Consider the following 17,299-nt stretch of genomic DNA (forward strand, 5'->3'; position numbering starts at 1 on the left):
TCTCAGCCGCTCCGACAGCCTCTCTCAGCCGCTCCGACAGCATTTCTTTACTCTCTCGCCTCTCTCATCTTGAATAGAGGACGGCGGCTACTCCGTCGATTGGAGATAGGATTAGTTTCGACAAACAACGTGCCGTTTTCTGATTAAGGAGGTCGCAATCATGTATTAGGTACTCTTTTTAAGTTTTCATCGATCTAGGGTTTTAATTTTTCACCAAAATATGTTGTCTTTACCAGCAAATTTTTAATGTGAAATTAGGGTTTTCCATTTCAACTGGGTGAAACAGGTCTGTCTACAAGTTATAATTATATTTCATAATTGAAATGTGAAATTAGGGTTTAGGGATAAGTACATAGATTTGTCGGTCTTGGTTATTTTTGAATAATCGAGAAAGCACTATTATGTTTTCAGTACCATAAATTAGTTGTATCAATTATTAATTTGAAATAACTTGAATTATTTACGCAAAAATGCAAGTATCTGTTGAAGATATAAATAAAAAATGCATTTGTTGTTTAGTTTGCTTAATTCCTAATTTCTTTTTCTCACTTCTCTTAAACCAGATCTAAGCAAGCCGCATTTTATTCAAGGAGTTAATTCTGGTCCAACTCATTAGTAGATCGGAACACTGATGTAAGTGAATTATACCCCAAGCAATTAGCTCTTCTCATTGATCTAATTCATAGCTACGATACCAGTAATTATATTATAATGTTTTGTACATAGTATAATTAGGTTAGGTTTGTATTTACCGATGAGTCATTTATGTGCATAGCAGTACCAATATTTTATTCTTAATTTAGATGCATTTTGAAAATTCTACCATGTTTGATTCAAGGGTTTCTGTTAAGGCACTTGTTTTTTTTTTAAGGTACTGAGAAGGAGTTGTTCTGTTATAAAAATGCAAACTATATTTAAATTCTATTCACTTAGAATCTATAATGAATATACATCATCAATATTTCCAATATTTTTGTACTATAGACTAAAGATTGGAGATAGATATAAAAATGACGTAATACTTGTGAATTTTCTCAAAAGACAACGATATATTCAATAAGTGTTAAATTTATACAGTATTCAATTGTTCATTTAGTATTGCATTTATTTACACAACCCATTACATCATTTTGATGAATTCATGAGCTGTTCAGTAACTAAACAGATTTAACTGTCACAGATTATCATGGCTGACACAGACCAGCGCCGGAAATCCCCTAGGCTCAAGCCCAGTACCGGGCCTGCTGACACGGGGATGATTCGTTGTCCCTTGCCAAAGTCACCACCACCCCAAGTTAGACGAGAACCTGAGAGTCTCACTCGGACTGTTCCAGTTGTGACTAGATCTGGTTGGCGACCCAGTAATAATATTTGGTCGAGACCCCTGCAGCCGCCGAAAAGGAAAATGAGGGATGGTTTGGGTTCAACAACCCAAGCCGGGATGGTTGCTCCGTCAAAGCCATCTGATTTGAATGCAGCGACGGGTTCAACAACCCAAGCGGGGACGGTTGCTCCGTCAGAGCCGACCCAGGCAGTGACAGTTGCTCCGCTGGCGCAGACTCAGCCACCCTCGGATGCTTCGCCGCCACTGAACCAGGCTGGGACGGCTGCTCCGCCAGTGATGACCCAGTAAGTGACAGTTGCTCCGTCAGAGCTGACCCAGGCAGCATCGGGTGCTCCGCTGGCGCAGACTCAGCCACCCTCGGATGCTTCGCCACCACTGAACCAGGCTGGGACGGCTGCTCCGCCAATGGCGACCCAGTCAGTGACAGTTGCTCCGTCAGAGCTGACCCAGGCAGCATCGGGTGCTCCGCTGGCGCAGACTCAGCCACCCTCGGATGCTTCGCCACCACTGAACCAGGCTGGGACGGCTGCTCTACCAGTGGCTAACCAGGCAGCGACGGGTGCTGAAATGCAGCCGCTGAAAAAGCCCAAAAGAAAAACACCCCCTCAATACCGGCAGGTACCGCCTAGAAGATCGAAGAGGCTCAATTGTGAAAAACTTGCTCCAACCCCTCAGCAATGTCCCAAGTCAGCCCCTAAAGCTCCAATCTCTGCTCCCCTCTCCTCCCAGAATAGTCCTAAGTCGGTTTCCTCGGTGAAAACCTTCCGTGGACCCAACCCCACCAATCCTAATTTTAAACCAAAGAAATCACTGCTGAGGCCAGAGGGATCCACCCCCCTCTCCTCGGAGTCATCTGATCAGGGGTGCCCGGGGAATGGTGGTAATCCGGAAGTATCCGTTGAAATGGTTGGAGACCAAGTGGGAGTTGAGGATGATGGTTGTAGGAGGGTCCGTTTGCGTCTGCCCCTAAGCTACTGTATAGAAGCTCCTGGCCTTTCTGGGAAAGAACTTGATCCTTTGGAGCAGAAAGAACTCTTTGGCAAGAAAAGGAAGAGTAAAGGAAAAGGGAAAGGGAAGGGGAAAGGGAAGAAAGATGAAAAGCCTCGTGGAAGGGGTCTTGCCAAGGCTCGTGAACCAGCTCGGCCAGAGGGTAGACCTGAACTCTATGTTGTGGGTGACGCTGAGTTCAGGTCGTCTCCCAAGTGCACTAAGGTGGTAAGTACCATAAGGCTGCTGACAGTGACCGAAATGCCGGGACCTTGTAGGACATACAGCCGGTTCCCATCGCGGTCCAGGATAGAAATCTTGCGACGGTTCCTGCAAAGGTACTCATGGGGTCCTGGTCAAGATGAGGGGCGTTGTATCGAGGTTTTTGAAAAGATTGCTGCTGAGGCATACACTCGTGTATTGAATAAGGCAAGGAAAGCATGCGACAACAAGTATGGACCAGTGAAGGAGTTGTGGAAACAGGATTGTCCACTATGGTGCAAGGATGAATCTAACTGGAGGGCACTGTGTGATATTTGGTCCAACGAGAATTGGGAAAAAGAGTCGTTCCGAAATCACAAAAACAAAATAGATAATGATCCTAAGATTAACCATGTGGGTGGTTCGAGGAGCGCATACAAGCACAAGGAGGCCATGGTAATCCCCACACCCTAATCTAATAATATTATGACTCTTGTATTGAATAAGGGAAAATTTCTGGTGTGCCCAACTTTTAAAATAGCCATTACCCTAATATTAGGTTAGGTTTTTCACTTGACCTAATACCAGAGAACTTGAGAAAGTGCTTGAGCCTTGTCATAGGTGTAAGGGGATGGAAGAAATAAAGTCCTTTTAATACTTTTAATATTAGTGAATTAGTCCTTTTAATAATTTAATTGGATTTCCACTATGATATTTTGACGGGGATTTTAGAAGAAATAATTTAATTGGATTTCCACTTTTAATAATTTAATTGGCTATTTTAGAAGAAATTACTTTGGCTATTTTCCATAACAATAATCCCATACTTTGGTGTAATTACTTGTAAGTACTGATTTTACTTGCATCTTTTAAATTTCTATCTATTTATACTTCAGGAAGCTGAAATGGGAACTGATTTTGGCATGAAGGCTTTATTTGATCGACTTCACACAAAGGATGGCACGGTGTATGTTAATGAGAGGGCACAAAGAGTGGTGGTAAGAGAATCTTTGTATTTTGTTGTATTAATTGAGGTTCTCTTACCTGTGTAGTCTTAATGGGCCTCACCTCGGTATGGTTAATAATTTACTTATGTATTGCCATGTTTTTTATGTCTAATGCAGAGCAAGTACAACACCCTAAAGGAGCTTCATCAAGGGGAATTGCCAGATGAGAAGTTGTGGGAGATGGCTGCTGAAGGCGAGGACCGGCGTGGAAGGGTGTTTGGATTTGGTAACAAGGCCAGGACATGCAGAGCCAACAGCATGTTTCAGGCAATGGAGGCATCCCAAACAGATCCAACGAGGAGCACGGCCACATCTGCTGAGGGTGCGACAAAAACCTTCACAGAAACACAGGTGGCGGAGCTCCTTGCTGAGACGATAGCGGCCGAACGTCGTGTATTTGCAAATGATGCCGCTGCCCAAGAGGAGCGACACACCGCCGAAATGGCAGCTGTCCGTAAACAAAATGAATGGAGCGCAACATGCATCGCGGCGCTCTACAATAAACTCGGAGCAAAGCCTCCCAAATTTGGTGTAAGTACTCAGTTTATTTAAATAGATGCAAGAAAATTATAAATACAAATTGTTAAATCTTAAATACGTGACTAAGTTTATTTGATTTTTAGGAGGGGTCATCCAACAACGAAACTGGTTCAGGAGACAATGGTGGTGGTGATAATGCGTGAAGTAGTTGAGTAGTACAAGTACAGATGTGGATGCCTTAACTTGGGAAGAACAGTTTAACTTTGTTGTGACTATTTGTAATAAGTGTTGTGTTGAGCATGTTTGTTATGTGTTGTTACAAGTAGAATGTGAGAAGTACCTTAAGTTTATGTAGGCCTTGTGCCAACAGTAAGTAGGATGTGAATCTTTTTTATGAATGAGGGGCACTAAATATTTAATTGGATTTAATGAGAGGGCACTAAATAGGATGTGAAGTAAACTATATTTTTATTAGCAATATGTAGGGTGTGTAATCCAGTTTTTATGAATGAGGTTGCACATTTAACCCTTCTTTGAAGCGTACAAATTGGGTACGCAAAAAAAATTGTATGTGTTTTTCATATGAGGTGTTCTAGTATTTTCTATGGAATTCCGATGCAAATAACGCCCACCCTCTGTTGCTTCGCGAGCTTTTTTGCGACTCCGTTCTCATCAACTCAAAACCTTTCGTTTTTGAGAAATCTGCGCCCACCTTAGCCGCCACACTAAATCAAGAAGGGTTACCTCAAAACTCTCTCTCCCACTCTTATCAGCCGTTATCTCACACTACCTCCCACCCTCTGCCTCTCCCTCCGCCTCTCCCTCCGCCTCTCTCTGGCTCCGAGAATCATCACTGCCAGCATTATTTCAGATATCAGGTTCGTAGCTCTGTGGCAAGGGTTTCTTGAGCTTTATCAAATTGTTGTTTCCATAGACAGAATCATTAATATATCACTAATGCTTATCGAACCAGCATGCTGTTTACACTATTGCTTCTATTTTGGTCAAGTATCAGTACCAATTTTGCAAGTATCAGTACCAATTTTGCTTCTATTTTGGTCAAGTATCAGTACCAGCATGCTGTTTACACCTATTATATTAGCTCACACCTTGCAATTTAATTGTAAAATAGGAAAAACATGGATTGTCGTCAGTGGATGTACGGCACTAGACTTGATTCCGGTGGGGGTCTACACAAAGATTTTGTTGATGGGGTTGAATTGTTTCTTGAGGCAGCACTATCCAAACCTTCTGTTGTGACTGTTGACGATGATGCAAAGCAATGCATACCGTGTCCATGTAAAAAATGTGGAAACCTAGTTAGGAGAGATGTGGATACTGTTGCTGTACATCTTTATAAGGTCGGCTTTTGCGCACTATATACTGTTTGGCACAAGCATGGGGAGGTGCAAGTGAATGTTCAAGATGATTTAAACAATCAAACCAGTGATCAAGGGGAAGAGATGGTAAGGGTAGTTGCTGGTCCGGACTTCAATTGGGATGACCAGTCACCTACTGGAGCGGCTAAGAAGTTCTTCGACATGATAGAGGCTAATAAAACGCCGCTTTGGAAAGTCAATGCTACTGGTGAACTCAAATGCGAAGAACAAACCGTATTGTCTTTAGTGACACAAGCTTTGGCGTTGAAGTCGGAAAGCCAACTCAGTCAGAAAACCTTCAATGGGATGTTGGCTCTCATTAAGAGCACGCTACCTTCTGGTGAGAATATGCCGGATAATTTCTACCAAGCAAAGCGATTGATTGAGGGAATGGGCATGGAACATGAGAAAATAGACGTATGCCCGAACTTTTGCATGTTATATTATGGCAAGGAGAGGGGGAAAAAGACAAAATGTGATGTTTGCGGTATGTCAAGGTACAAGCCACCGGGACCTAATCCTAACGCAAAACCAGTCCCACAAAAGCAACTTCGTTATCTACCAATCACACCAAGATTGCAAAGGCTTTATATGACCAAATCAAATGCGGTACATATGACGTGGCATAAGAAAGGTAAGCGTGACAAACCCGGGATTATGGTTCACCCAGCTGACGGTGAGGCTTGGAAGCATTTTTGCAAGAAGTATCCAGAGTTCGCTAAAGAGGTTAGAAATGTCTTCTTAGGGTTAACGACGGATGGGTTCATGCCATTCAACTCGAGTGCAGCTCCATATTCGTGTTGGCCGGTATTTGTCTTTCCCTACAACCTACCCCCGGGGATGATCATGAAAGAGGAAAGCATGTTTCTAGCGCTTGTCATACCCGGACCGAAGCATCCGGGTAGGGACATTGACATTTTGCTAGAACCTTTAATCGATGAATTAAACAAGTTGTGGGATGTCGGTGAAATGACATGGGATGCATCTAGACAGGAAAATTTCAACATGAAAGCAACTCTTCTTTGGACGGTGAGCGACTATCCGGCTTATGAGATGCTATGCGGGTGGGGTACAAAAGGTAAATTGGCTTGTTATTATTGCCAAGGTGCAACAAAGGCATTCCAATTGGAACATGGTGGAAAACCATGCTGGTTCGATTGTCACAGGTGCATGTTGCCTATGGATCATCCATTTCGTCGAGATAAAACAAATTTCATTAAAGGCAGAGAAGAGTGGGATGGGCCACCACCAAGATTGATGGGAGAGCAAATACTCGAGGAAGTGAACAAACTAGGTGATATGTCATGGGGTAAAGATGTGGGTTTAGCACAATTTGAGGGTTATGGTGTGACTCACCATTGGCAAAAGAAGAGTATCTTTTGGAGTTTGCCATATTGGAAAGACAATCTCTTGCCACACAATATTGATATGATGCACACGGAGAAGAATTTCACGGAAGCTTTGGTTAACACACTTTTAAGCATGGGAAAGAAAACCAAGGATAACGAAAAAGCTCGCAAAGATTTGGCTCTCTTGTGCAATCGACCCAAACAACACCTAACCTCTAGTACCACAACCCCAGGAAAGATTAAAAAACCGAAGGCACCATTCGCACTTTCACAAGCGCACAAGAGGCTAGTTCTAACTTGGATCAAAGATAAAGTCAAGTTCCCCGATGGCCACGGATCGAACTGGTCAAGGTGTGTTAACTTAACAACAAACAGCCTGTTTGGGATGAAGAGTCATGATTGGCATGTGTTCATGGAGCGTCTACTACCCGTTGCATTTCGAGATTTTGTCCCTGAACCCGTGTGGGATGTTCTATGTGAGGTTTCAAGCTTTTTTAGAGAGATTTGTGCCAAGGAACTGGATCCATCTCGTATCGACCAATTAGAAAGAGATATTGTTGTCACAATTTGCAAAATGGAGAAAATTTTCCCCCCGGGTTTCTTCAATTCTATGCAACATCTTGTGGTTCATTTGGCACATGAGGCTAGAATGGGTGGGCCAGTAGGGTCGCGATGGATGTATCCATGTGAAAGGTAAGTTTAAGTCTAAATTGTCTTTTCTATTAAACTATTGTAATCATATAGTAGTATATTACTCAACTCAAATACACTTTTGCATTTTAAGGCGTAACAAAGAACAACGGCTGAGAGTGACCAACAAAGCACGTGTTGAGGGATCAATCGTTGAGGCTACCATAGTCAAAGAGATTTCCACTACTTCTAGGTGTTATTTTGAAGATTTAACAATTAAGGACCCAAAAGGAAATGAAAAATGTAACACTTCAAGGGGATTCCTTTCGATTTTTGACAAAACTGGTCATCACATTGGTAGAGAGAATCGAAGGACTCTCACTGACGATGAATATAAGGCAGCACACACTTATGTCCTACTCAACTGCCCGGAGATCTGTGACAAATACTTGGGGTACAATATTATTATTTATCACTTCCATTATCTCTTAATATACAAAAGGTGCTAATAGAAGTGCTGAATCGATATCTGATATCATGATATTCAATGATTTAACTATTATTTATGACTTAAATTATTATTTTAATAGAGCTCTTGGACAATGTAGGGAGTTTGATGCAGTTATGCTCAACAAGGGTACCACCCCGGAAAGACTTTGGAAAGCACGTCAAGATCTGTTCGCAGAGTGGTTAAGACAAAATATAATACAAGACCTTGAATGCGACCCATACATTCGAAGGGCAGCAATGAAACCACTCAAACGAGTGAGTTGTTATGAAGGGTACGAAATCAATGGTTACCGCTATCACACTGAATCTCATGGGCAAGACAAGTGTTCAAGAAATAGCGGGGTTTGCATCAAAGGAGAAACCGAATCAGGTGGCACCCCACAAGACTACTATGGAGTTCTCGAAGAGGTCATTCAGCTCACATATGAAGGAGGCAACAAGGTGGTACTCTTTAAGTGTTATTGGTTTGATATAACAAATGGTGTAAAGGTCGACCGCCAACATGGGATTGTCGAGGTTAAACACGAGTCTCGGCTGAAAACTTATGAACCATTTGTATTGGCATGTCAAGCAGTCCAAGTAAGCTACCTTCCTTATGCTTCAATGCTTCTTGAAAGAAAAAAATGGTGGGTTGCGTTCAAAACATCCCCGAAAGGCCAGTTTCGTCATGATGAAGACGACACAAACCTTGAATTTTACCAAGAGGAAATGGGGGCAATTCCCATCGAGGTTTCGAACGGACCAGGTTTTGATTGGGATAATGCCGTCATTCAAGAAGACGAGTACGACCTAGTGGACGACATCATGGAGGTCACACCCCCACGCGCGACGAATGATAGCAATCCGGTAGAGGATGGTGAGGAAGATAATGACATGGATGAAATGGATCAAGCTCAGCAAGAAGCTTATTGGGGTCAATTCTATGAATCGGAGGAAGATGGTTTTTAATTGGTAAGCACTCACCTTTTTTACCAATTACCACAGCCTTAGACAGATGCTGTTACTGGCGCATAGTATAGATGCTTCAATACTATGCATTTTGTTCTTGTGTTCTATTGTGGCTCAGTTAGTGGCACATAGTATAAATGCACATATTAATTTAACATGATCTAATTGCTCACAAATATTCAAATTTTTTCCACATTATCAGCAACTATGCCTATCTGATGCATGTGCGATTGCTTCTATGTGAGGTCAGTGCATTGCCGTATTATTCCTTTTGGTCCTTATTATGTTAATATTAACATTTAACATTCAATCTTATTTTGCTCATAACAGTATGCTTGTAGAAGGGAACAACTTAGAATTAAAACATCACAAGCATAAAAAAAACTCTATCAAAAAACTCTAAAAACCATCACATGACTGACAACCAAAAACATCATCTACAAATAAACAAATTACCCCATCCCTAGGGTTATATTTGTAAAAAACAGTAATGTCAAACCAAACTAGTCATCTTGACCCCCTCGTGGGCGTCTCTTCTTTTTAGCCGGGAAATATCTGACCCGTTGCCCATTATTGTGCCTTTCCACCCCTTTCCAAACTCTCTTGCTTCTCCTCAGTCCCAAACTCACAGGCTCTCCTACTGGGCCGTAAGGGTAACCGGGAGGGCTCTGTCCAAACAAATTCACTTCTTCATCCGAAGAGCCAATCTCATGCACTGGAGGATCCGGTACTCTCCATTCAGAACCATCTCCGGGTTGAGTCACCACTGGCCTGTTATAGATTATTAACCCGTCAGCCCCTTGCACAATAACGGGCACCGGGTTAGGATTGGGATGATTAGAATGAGAATTTCGATGATTAGGATTAGGATTAAGAGGAGTATGATTAGGATTAGGATTTTCCATTCTTTAAATTGTTTTTTTCTAATCCTAATGAAAACTCTAATATGGTGTTTGTTGCATATTAGATTACTACTATGGGGGAGAAGACAGCAACAATTTCTAATTAAATAGTGTCAAGGCATAAACCCTTCATTGCCCAAGCAATGAATTCAACCCTTCACATGCCACCCTTTCATAAACCCTTCATAAACACTTGTGTTTTTTTCATTCCAGAATCTACTGGTGACACCCCTTCACATCCAATGCTAATTAATATGTTTTTTTTTATATTAATTTTTGGAATTATAAAATTGTATTATGTTGTGGATGTTAATTACAAGCAATGAATCCACCCCTTCAAATGGCACCCTTTCGTTTTTTTCATTCCATAATCTTCACAAGCTAATTAATATGGTATTTTGGTTATTAGTATTTCAAAATATAACATTCTATTCTGTTGTGGTTATATTAATATTTCGAATTTATGTGATTGTTGTATTAATATTTATTGTGTCACAAATGGAGATATCAAATTTAGGTGTGTCTCTCTTTCTAAGGGTGTCAGAAACAATTGCAACGGTGGCCCTTGCTAATAAATTCCTCCTTTTATAATAAAATAATATAAACCGAAACTTAGAAAACATTAGCAACGGTGCCCCTTGCAAATAGTTAAGCCCTTCACAATAAACTAATATATCTGAAACCTAAACTCAATTGCAACGGTGTCCCTTGCAAATATTCTTGACTTTAATAATAGAATAATATTAAAAAATATGGTTAAACATTTGCAACGGTGGCCCTTGCAAATAGATATCGTATTACCAATAAAATATTATAAATAGCATCCTAAGAACTTATGCAACGGTGGCCCTTGCAAATAATAAGGTCTTTCAGAATATAATAATATAAAAACCCACTCTAAATACATTTGCAACGGCGACGCTTGCAAATAGTTTAGGCATTCACAATTAAATAATATAAACACAATTCTAAACATTATTTGCAACGGTTGCCCTTGCAACAAATGTGTGTCTGGGGTGTTTGGGGTGGGTCTTATTATTTGCAAGGGGGAATATGTGACATTAGCAAGGGCCAGTGGAAGACATTAGCAAGCATGATTATTTGCAAGCGCCTCCCGTTGAAACAATATTAATTTAATCAGCGAAATTCAAAAGCTCTATTTCTATTGCAAGGGGGCTTCCTACGCTTGCTAATAACGCTTGCTAATATTGGGGATTCTAGTAGTGATATCAAATGTTAGTTTTTTTAATAAATAAAGGACACAACTTAATGAATAAAGGGCAATAATTTCTTTCAATCAATTTAAGATTTGTCAACTCAATTACGCATGCACAGAAGGTAGGGATTATCACGTATTTGCTGAACTTGGGTTATTGAAATTATTCAATAGAAGTTCTCGTTGATTTATTGTTGAGGTCCAGAAAGCTCCTGATGTGTCGCATTTATACATGATCACAAACACAGGTAAAACAAGAGCAAAAGGGAAAACAATGTGTGTCGCATTTGTACATGATCACAAACACAGGTAAAACAAGAGCAAAAGGGAAAACAATGTGTGTCGCATTTGTACATGATCACAAACACAGGTAAAACAAGAGCAAAAGGGAAAACAATGTGTGTCGCATTTGTATATGATCACAAACACAGGTAAAACAAGAGCAAAAGGGAAAACAATGTGGAAGGATCACAAAGCTCAAAGCTCAAAATGCAGTAGCCCTATTCATTACCTCATGAACGAAGGCCTGAATATTGCGGTCAGATGATCCGCCTTTGGACACTACAGTCTTCCCGGCCTCCTTCCATTTTGCGGAGTGTTCTTTTATTGCCCCGGCATCTTGTCCACCCATTACCCCCTCAATTGCCGCATGCAAAGCGTTACGCTGCACCGGCCCCTTTAGTCGTACTCCGACCTTATAAATGTCGACCAAGAACTTGGCATTCGTTATTTGATCCCCCAATTGTGGATAAGCTATCACTGGCACTCCAGCAGTTAAAGTTTCCAACATTGAGTTCCAACCGCAATGTGTCAGAAAGCAACCAGTCGAGTTGTGATTTAGCACACTGTCTTGTGGGCTCCATCCTACCACCATGCCTCTTCCCTTGACCTCTTCGAGGAACCATTGTGGCAAAAGTTCGCGAGAGTCAGGCCTCACAACCCATAAGAACGGTCGACCATTGGTCGTTAGCTCGTATGCTATCTCTGTCATTTCCTCTTTGGTAAAAGTACATAGACTGCCTAAAGAAATGTAAATTACCGATTGAGGTGCTTGCGTGTCGAGCCACTCCAAGCAGTAATCAGTGGCTTTAATTAGGTCGCCTCGTATGGTAGACCATGACAATTTTAGTATATCATTATAGAAATAACTGTATAGTCGAGCAGTTGACCATGACTATGATTATATATGCCGTGAAAAGCAGGTTGGCTTAAAATAATTAATGTGAAATATTTTCATATCCATACTTACTTAAAATTAATCTTACTTATGCTCTTTTTTATTCATTTAATATTAACTTATCCATACTCTATTGTTATTTATTAAAATAACGAGTAATGAAATAAATAATGATAATTAGTAAATAAATGATATCATATATAATTTAATTCAGAAATATAAAAAAAATAAATATATATTATATACATCATATATTTAATACCACAAAAATATAAAATATTATAATTTCTTTATCCCCATTTATTATAATTTTTTATCACATTATTTTATTAGATATCAATTAATATTGTATAAATCAATTTTATAATAAATTAATAATTAAGAACTATATAAAATGTTGGATAAATTTATTTTATCATAAATTATTATATAAAAAATTATATAAAATGTAATATAAATCAATTTAATTATACTAATAAAATTATATATTTATATGTACAAATAAAATATTATATATAAGTTCATCTTTATTAATTATATATTTTATAAGGTAACTCATACGAAATAACTCTTATTAACAAAATCGCTATATTCAGACCGTTGAATTTTTGTACCCATCTTAATAAATAGTAAAAAAATTCAGAAAAATGTAAAATTTGATCTGCAAGCATATTTTAACATATCTATCAAGTTGAACGGTTTGAATCGACCGTTTGGACTTTGAAAATACACGGTGTCATCCGATCCCTCCTCTTATCTAATAATTAAGTTAACAAAAGGTTTCTTATCTATACTCATAATAAGTTAATGATTTTTTTTATTTATATCCGTCTTATTAAATATTAAATATGGCACGAATAGAATAAATTGTTAAAAAAGTATCATTGAAATCAAGTAGAAGTGCTGTCTGAGCACGGAAAAAGGTGACTTATTGTAAGAGAAAAGGTATAGTTTATAACTTTCTCATGTTGTAAATAAAAAGTCAAGCTAAATACGGCTGGTCATTTATGCAAATACAAGCCATAAACTGCTTGACTTAATTTGACATGTTATAATTACCGGTTGTCCAGCCATTGATTGTTTTCTGATCAAATCGGCGACAGCAACTGGACCGACAGTCTCCAGGTGGAGCATGTCCTCGCCAATGCGCTTCGGATCATGACGAGTGTTCCAACTCATGTCAAGGAACTCGAAACGGAGGCGGCCACTGCCGATCGGGAACCCGTCGTCAGGAGGGAACGCATCAGATGAGGAGATAATTTGGCGGCCGGTGTTGGAGGCAGTGGTGAACGTGACGAGAACACCCTTGGCTGCGACCTGCTTCGCCAGACGGAGGAGCGGGTTGATGTTACCCTGACTAGGGAAGGAGATCATGAGCACATGTGGCAGGGTAGTCTTCGATCCCATGGTGAACTGTGGTCAAGGAGAAAACGGAGATTTGGAATGTGGTGGTACTGTAGAGATGAAAGGCTATAGACAGAGGGTCTCTTCCAATTTTTCTACTTTTGAAATGAGATTAATTTGACAGGTTAATTTATAGTGGACTTGGTCACTGTACAGGACTGAGATTCAATAAATATATATATGCATGATGCATGCACCAATGATTGACAACTAGTGGTTTGCTCTCGGTGGGGTACGGATACCTCGGGTAAACTTGGAAAGGGTAGGGCGGGTAACAGGTAGGACGGGTACTCCGGTAGAACGGGTACGGGTAGGTGGATTTTTTTTCTACCCTACCCGTTTCATACTCGTGCCCGTCTCGGGTAGGGATAACGGGTACCTCGGGTACGGGTAACGGGTACCTCGGGTACAGGTAACGGGTACCTCGGGTAGGGTCCGGTTTTTTTTCTGTTTTTTTTTTTACAGTGTCGTACGAATATTATTACGTGTTTATAATTCGATTTTTAAAATCTGAATAGTTCGATATCAAATAGTATATATATATATACATAAAATTATCAAGTCGCATCTTTATAATTTCTAAATAAATAAAATTTGTAACTTATATATAAAAATTATTCATGCGAAAATTTGTATATTTATACAGCTAAGTACAAATCTATTTATTTATTTCTTTACACGAGTCATTTTATTTTATTCTGAAATTCTCATTCTAATTAAAACAATAAAATATAAATTAAAAATTTCTTAAATCAATTTATTACTTCAAAAAAATTTGTTTTTTTCTGTTTTTTTTAACTCAATAATTTTAAAACAATGTTATAATAAATTGCTTATAATAAATTATAATAAATTTTTTTGAAACAATATTCATTTATTTTTAATAGGTTAAATAAAATATAAATAAAAAATATCTTAAATCAATTACTTTAAAAATAATCATGAATTATTTTAAAATAATAGATTAAAAAATAAAAATATATATAATATATAATATAGAGGTTGGATACTCTACTTACATAAGCATATGAGAGTATATTATATGCTTATAAGTTATTTTTTCGTTTTCAAAATTCAAAAAGTCGATCTGAACAGTTAGATGTTATCTCTATATTGAAATGTGCTTGGAGACCAAATTTTATATTTTTTTGATTTATTTTTTACTATTTATTAAGCCACTTTGAAAATACCGATCGTTGTATGCCTACCGTCGAACGAAAACTTAAACTGAATTTTTGAGGCACTAAACGATGTTTTTTTTAAATTCTGATGCTTCAGATTTGACGATGTCCAGAGTTTTCCCCGGGCAAAATTGGATCCGTCTCGTTCTCCCCTTTCCAAAAAGTGGTCATACGCACAAATCCGACTTTCCTAGCCAAAGTTATAGATGTTTAAAGTTTTTTCTTGCGGTAGAACTTTGGAAATTCATAACTAACTGTAGAAAAATCCAAATAAATTGAAATTTGTGTCAATTCTGTGTATTTTTTAATGCTCTAGATGCTGGTGTAATCACTTTTACAGTTTAGTCCCTGTATCAGTACAGACTTGCTAATTTACCAGCAGAGATACATATACATATATTATATATACATATATGAGGAGAGATCAAGTTACAACATTTTTTGAGTTACAACAAGCATTATTTACATTTTCAAAGTCCAAATCGTCGATCCAAACTGTTAGATATGATCTCTACAATAAATTGTGCTTGGAGACCAAATTTTACATTTTTTGAAATTTTTTTACTATTTATTAAGATGGGTACAAAATTCAATGGTATGAATTTGACTAGTTTTTGTACCCACATTAATAAATAGTAAAAAAATTCCAAAAAATGTAAAATTTGGTCTCCAAGCACGTTTTATTGTAGAGATCACATCTAACAGTTTGGATCGACAATTTGGACTTTGAAAATGTAAATAATGCTTGTTATAACTTGTTGTAACTCAAAAAATGTTGTAACTTGATCCCTCCTCTACGTATATATACATATATATACATATATTATGCATATATTATACATATATTATATATTCATATTTAACCTTCTAATTATTTATATATACATATATTATATATACATATTTAACCTTCTTAAAATATTTTTATATGTTTTTCTTTAAAATTCATAATATCATATTTAACCTTCTAATTAAATCATCTTTGTTCAATATTTTTTTAAAATATATCAGACCCATCAGAAACTCAGATTAGTCAAGTTTAAACTAAAATGACAACTTTTATTAATAAATTAATTAGACACTAAATTATATTTTTTTTATTTTAACTCCATGCTGGCATCAAGAAAAATGATGTTACACTTCATATAATTATACACTAATTATAATAACTTTTATGTATGAAATAAATATAAAGCTTGAAGTTTAGCTTAAGATTTGAAGAAAAATATTTATTTGTAATCATACTGATAGTTTATATCATAATGTTTATTATGCGTAACAACTTATATTTAGTTTATGATAATTGCAGTGTACATTCAATTTTTAAGATAAATATATATGAAAAATATGTTGGGTTTCGGGGTAACCAAAACCCGTTTAGGCTTAAGCTGCGGAAATTTTCTACGGCCAACTTAAGCTCAGGATTAAACGGGGTATGTCAGGAAACTTTCTAAGGCGGTCCACCTTCAGTATTCCTTTGGCATCAAAACCCAATTTAATCATTTTTACAGATCTACTCCATGATTGATTTCTAAAACTTTAATCTACTTACCAATTAAATAGATTAATATAACATGTTTATACCTTGTTTCCAAATCACAGTTGGAATGCAGACCGAGCGAGTAGAGCTACATCACGGGAATGATTCTCCTCGGAGCATCAGAAATCTGATGCCTCTATCGGTTATCCACCAGGACTAACCGGAGAGCGGTTTATTTCTTTTGCCAGAAATACTATAAACCGCGGAATTCTACAAAAACACTATTCACGAAGAAAAAAACGAAATCCCGTAAACACGAATTTTCGGTTACTCAGTTTCATCAATGAGCAAAACTGAAATACCGTGAAATTCGGGAAAACACTATTCATCAATCCCGTAAATATACTTCACAACAACCCGCAAGATTATACGTCAACTACGTATAACTTTCTTTTCTCAACCGAAACACTATTTGGGAGAGAAACCGAGAAAGAGAGAAAATACTGATTCGTTTCGACACGAAACGATATGAGTGAATTAGAATTTTAATCTCTTCATGCACCCCTCTATTTATAGCCTCTAAAATGATGTGAAAAGACCAAAATACCCCTATAACAAGGCATGCCACCTAGGGGGTGAGGTGTTATGTGGATAGGATTGATGACGTGTCATCTGGATAGGATCGATGACATGTCATGCGGATAAGGACGAATCTGAAAAAACCCGAATGCCCTCATCCCGAATACAAATAATATTCGTATAATTATTCTTAACAATTATATTTCTTGTGGTTGTTGTTTCGATAACTTTTATACAACCTACCGTGTACGTTTATAAATTAACCGTTGTTTTTGCTTGTCATCTTATATGACATTTATAATTTAATTATAACACGTATAATTAATTATAACCATCTTACTATTGATCATAACCAATTTATAATCAATCACAATAAGATTCTCCGATTAACTCCTATATGGTGTGACCCAATAGGATGTGTGTTATGTTGGTAAATAGAGTTAAAATTGTTTTAACTTCTATAATCATGAGCGATATCTGGCAGTATACATCATGATCATCCAATTACACAGATGATGTTGTAC

At 37.9% G+C, this 17,299-nt stretch overlaps 2 protein-coding genes and 1 pseudogene across 2 annotated transcripts in view; 2 read left to right on the plus strand and 1 right to left on the minus strand.

Annotated features, from left to right (window-relative positions):
• Positions 1–17,299, plus strand: part of LOC144575352 (2-alkenal reductase (NADP(+)-dependent)-like) — a 74,298-nt gene that overhangs the window by 36,471 nt on the left and 20,528 nt on the right. The gene's annotated exons all lie outside the window — the stretch shown is intronic.
• Positions 5,977–8,836, plus strand: LOC144575446 (uncharacterized). The gene is made up of 3 exons (XM_078325596.1): positions 5,977–7,441; positions 7,533–7,832; positions 7,987–8,836. The coding sequence occupies exons 1-3, from the start codon at positions 5,991–5,993 to the stop codon at positions 8,834–8,836; spliced, it is 2,601 nt and encodes an 866-aa protein (XP_078181722.1). The 5' UTR covers positions 5,977–5,990.
• On the minus strand, positions 11,363–13,578 carry LOC144575447 (gallate 1-beta-glucosyltransferase 84A23 pseudogene; annotated as a pseudogene).

The sequence above is a fragment of the Carex rostrata genome, chromosome 24 (genome assembly GCF_964058835.1).
Source record: "Carex rostrata chromosome 24, lpCarRost1.2, whole genome shotgun sequence".
NCBI lineage: Eukaryota > Viridiplantae > Streptophyta > Magnoliopsida > Poales > Cyperaceae > Carex > Carex rostrata.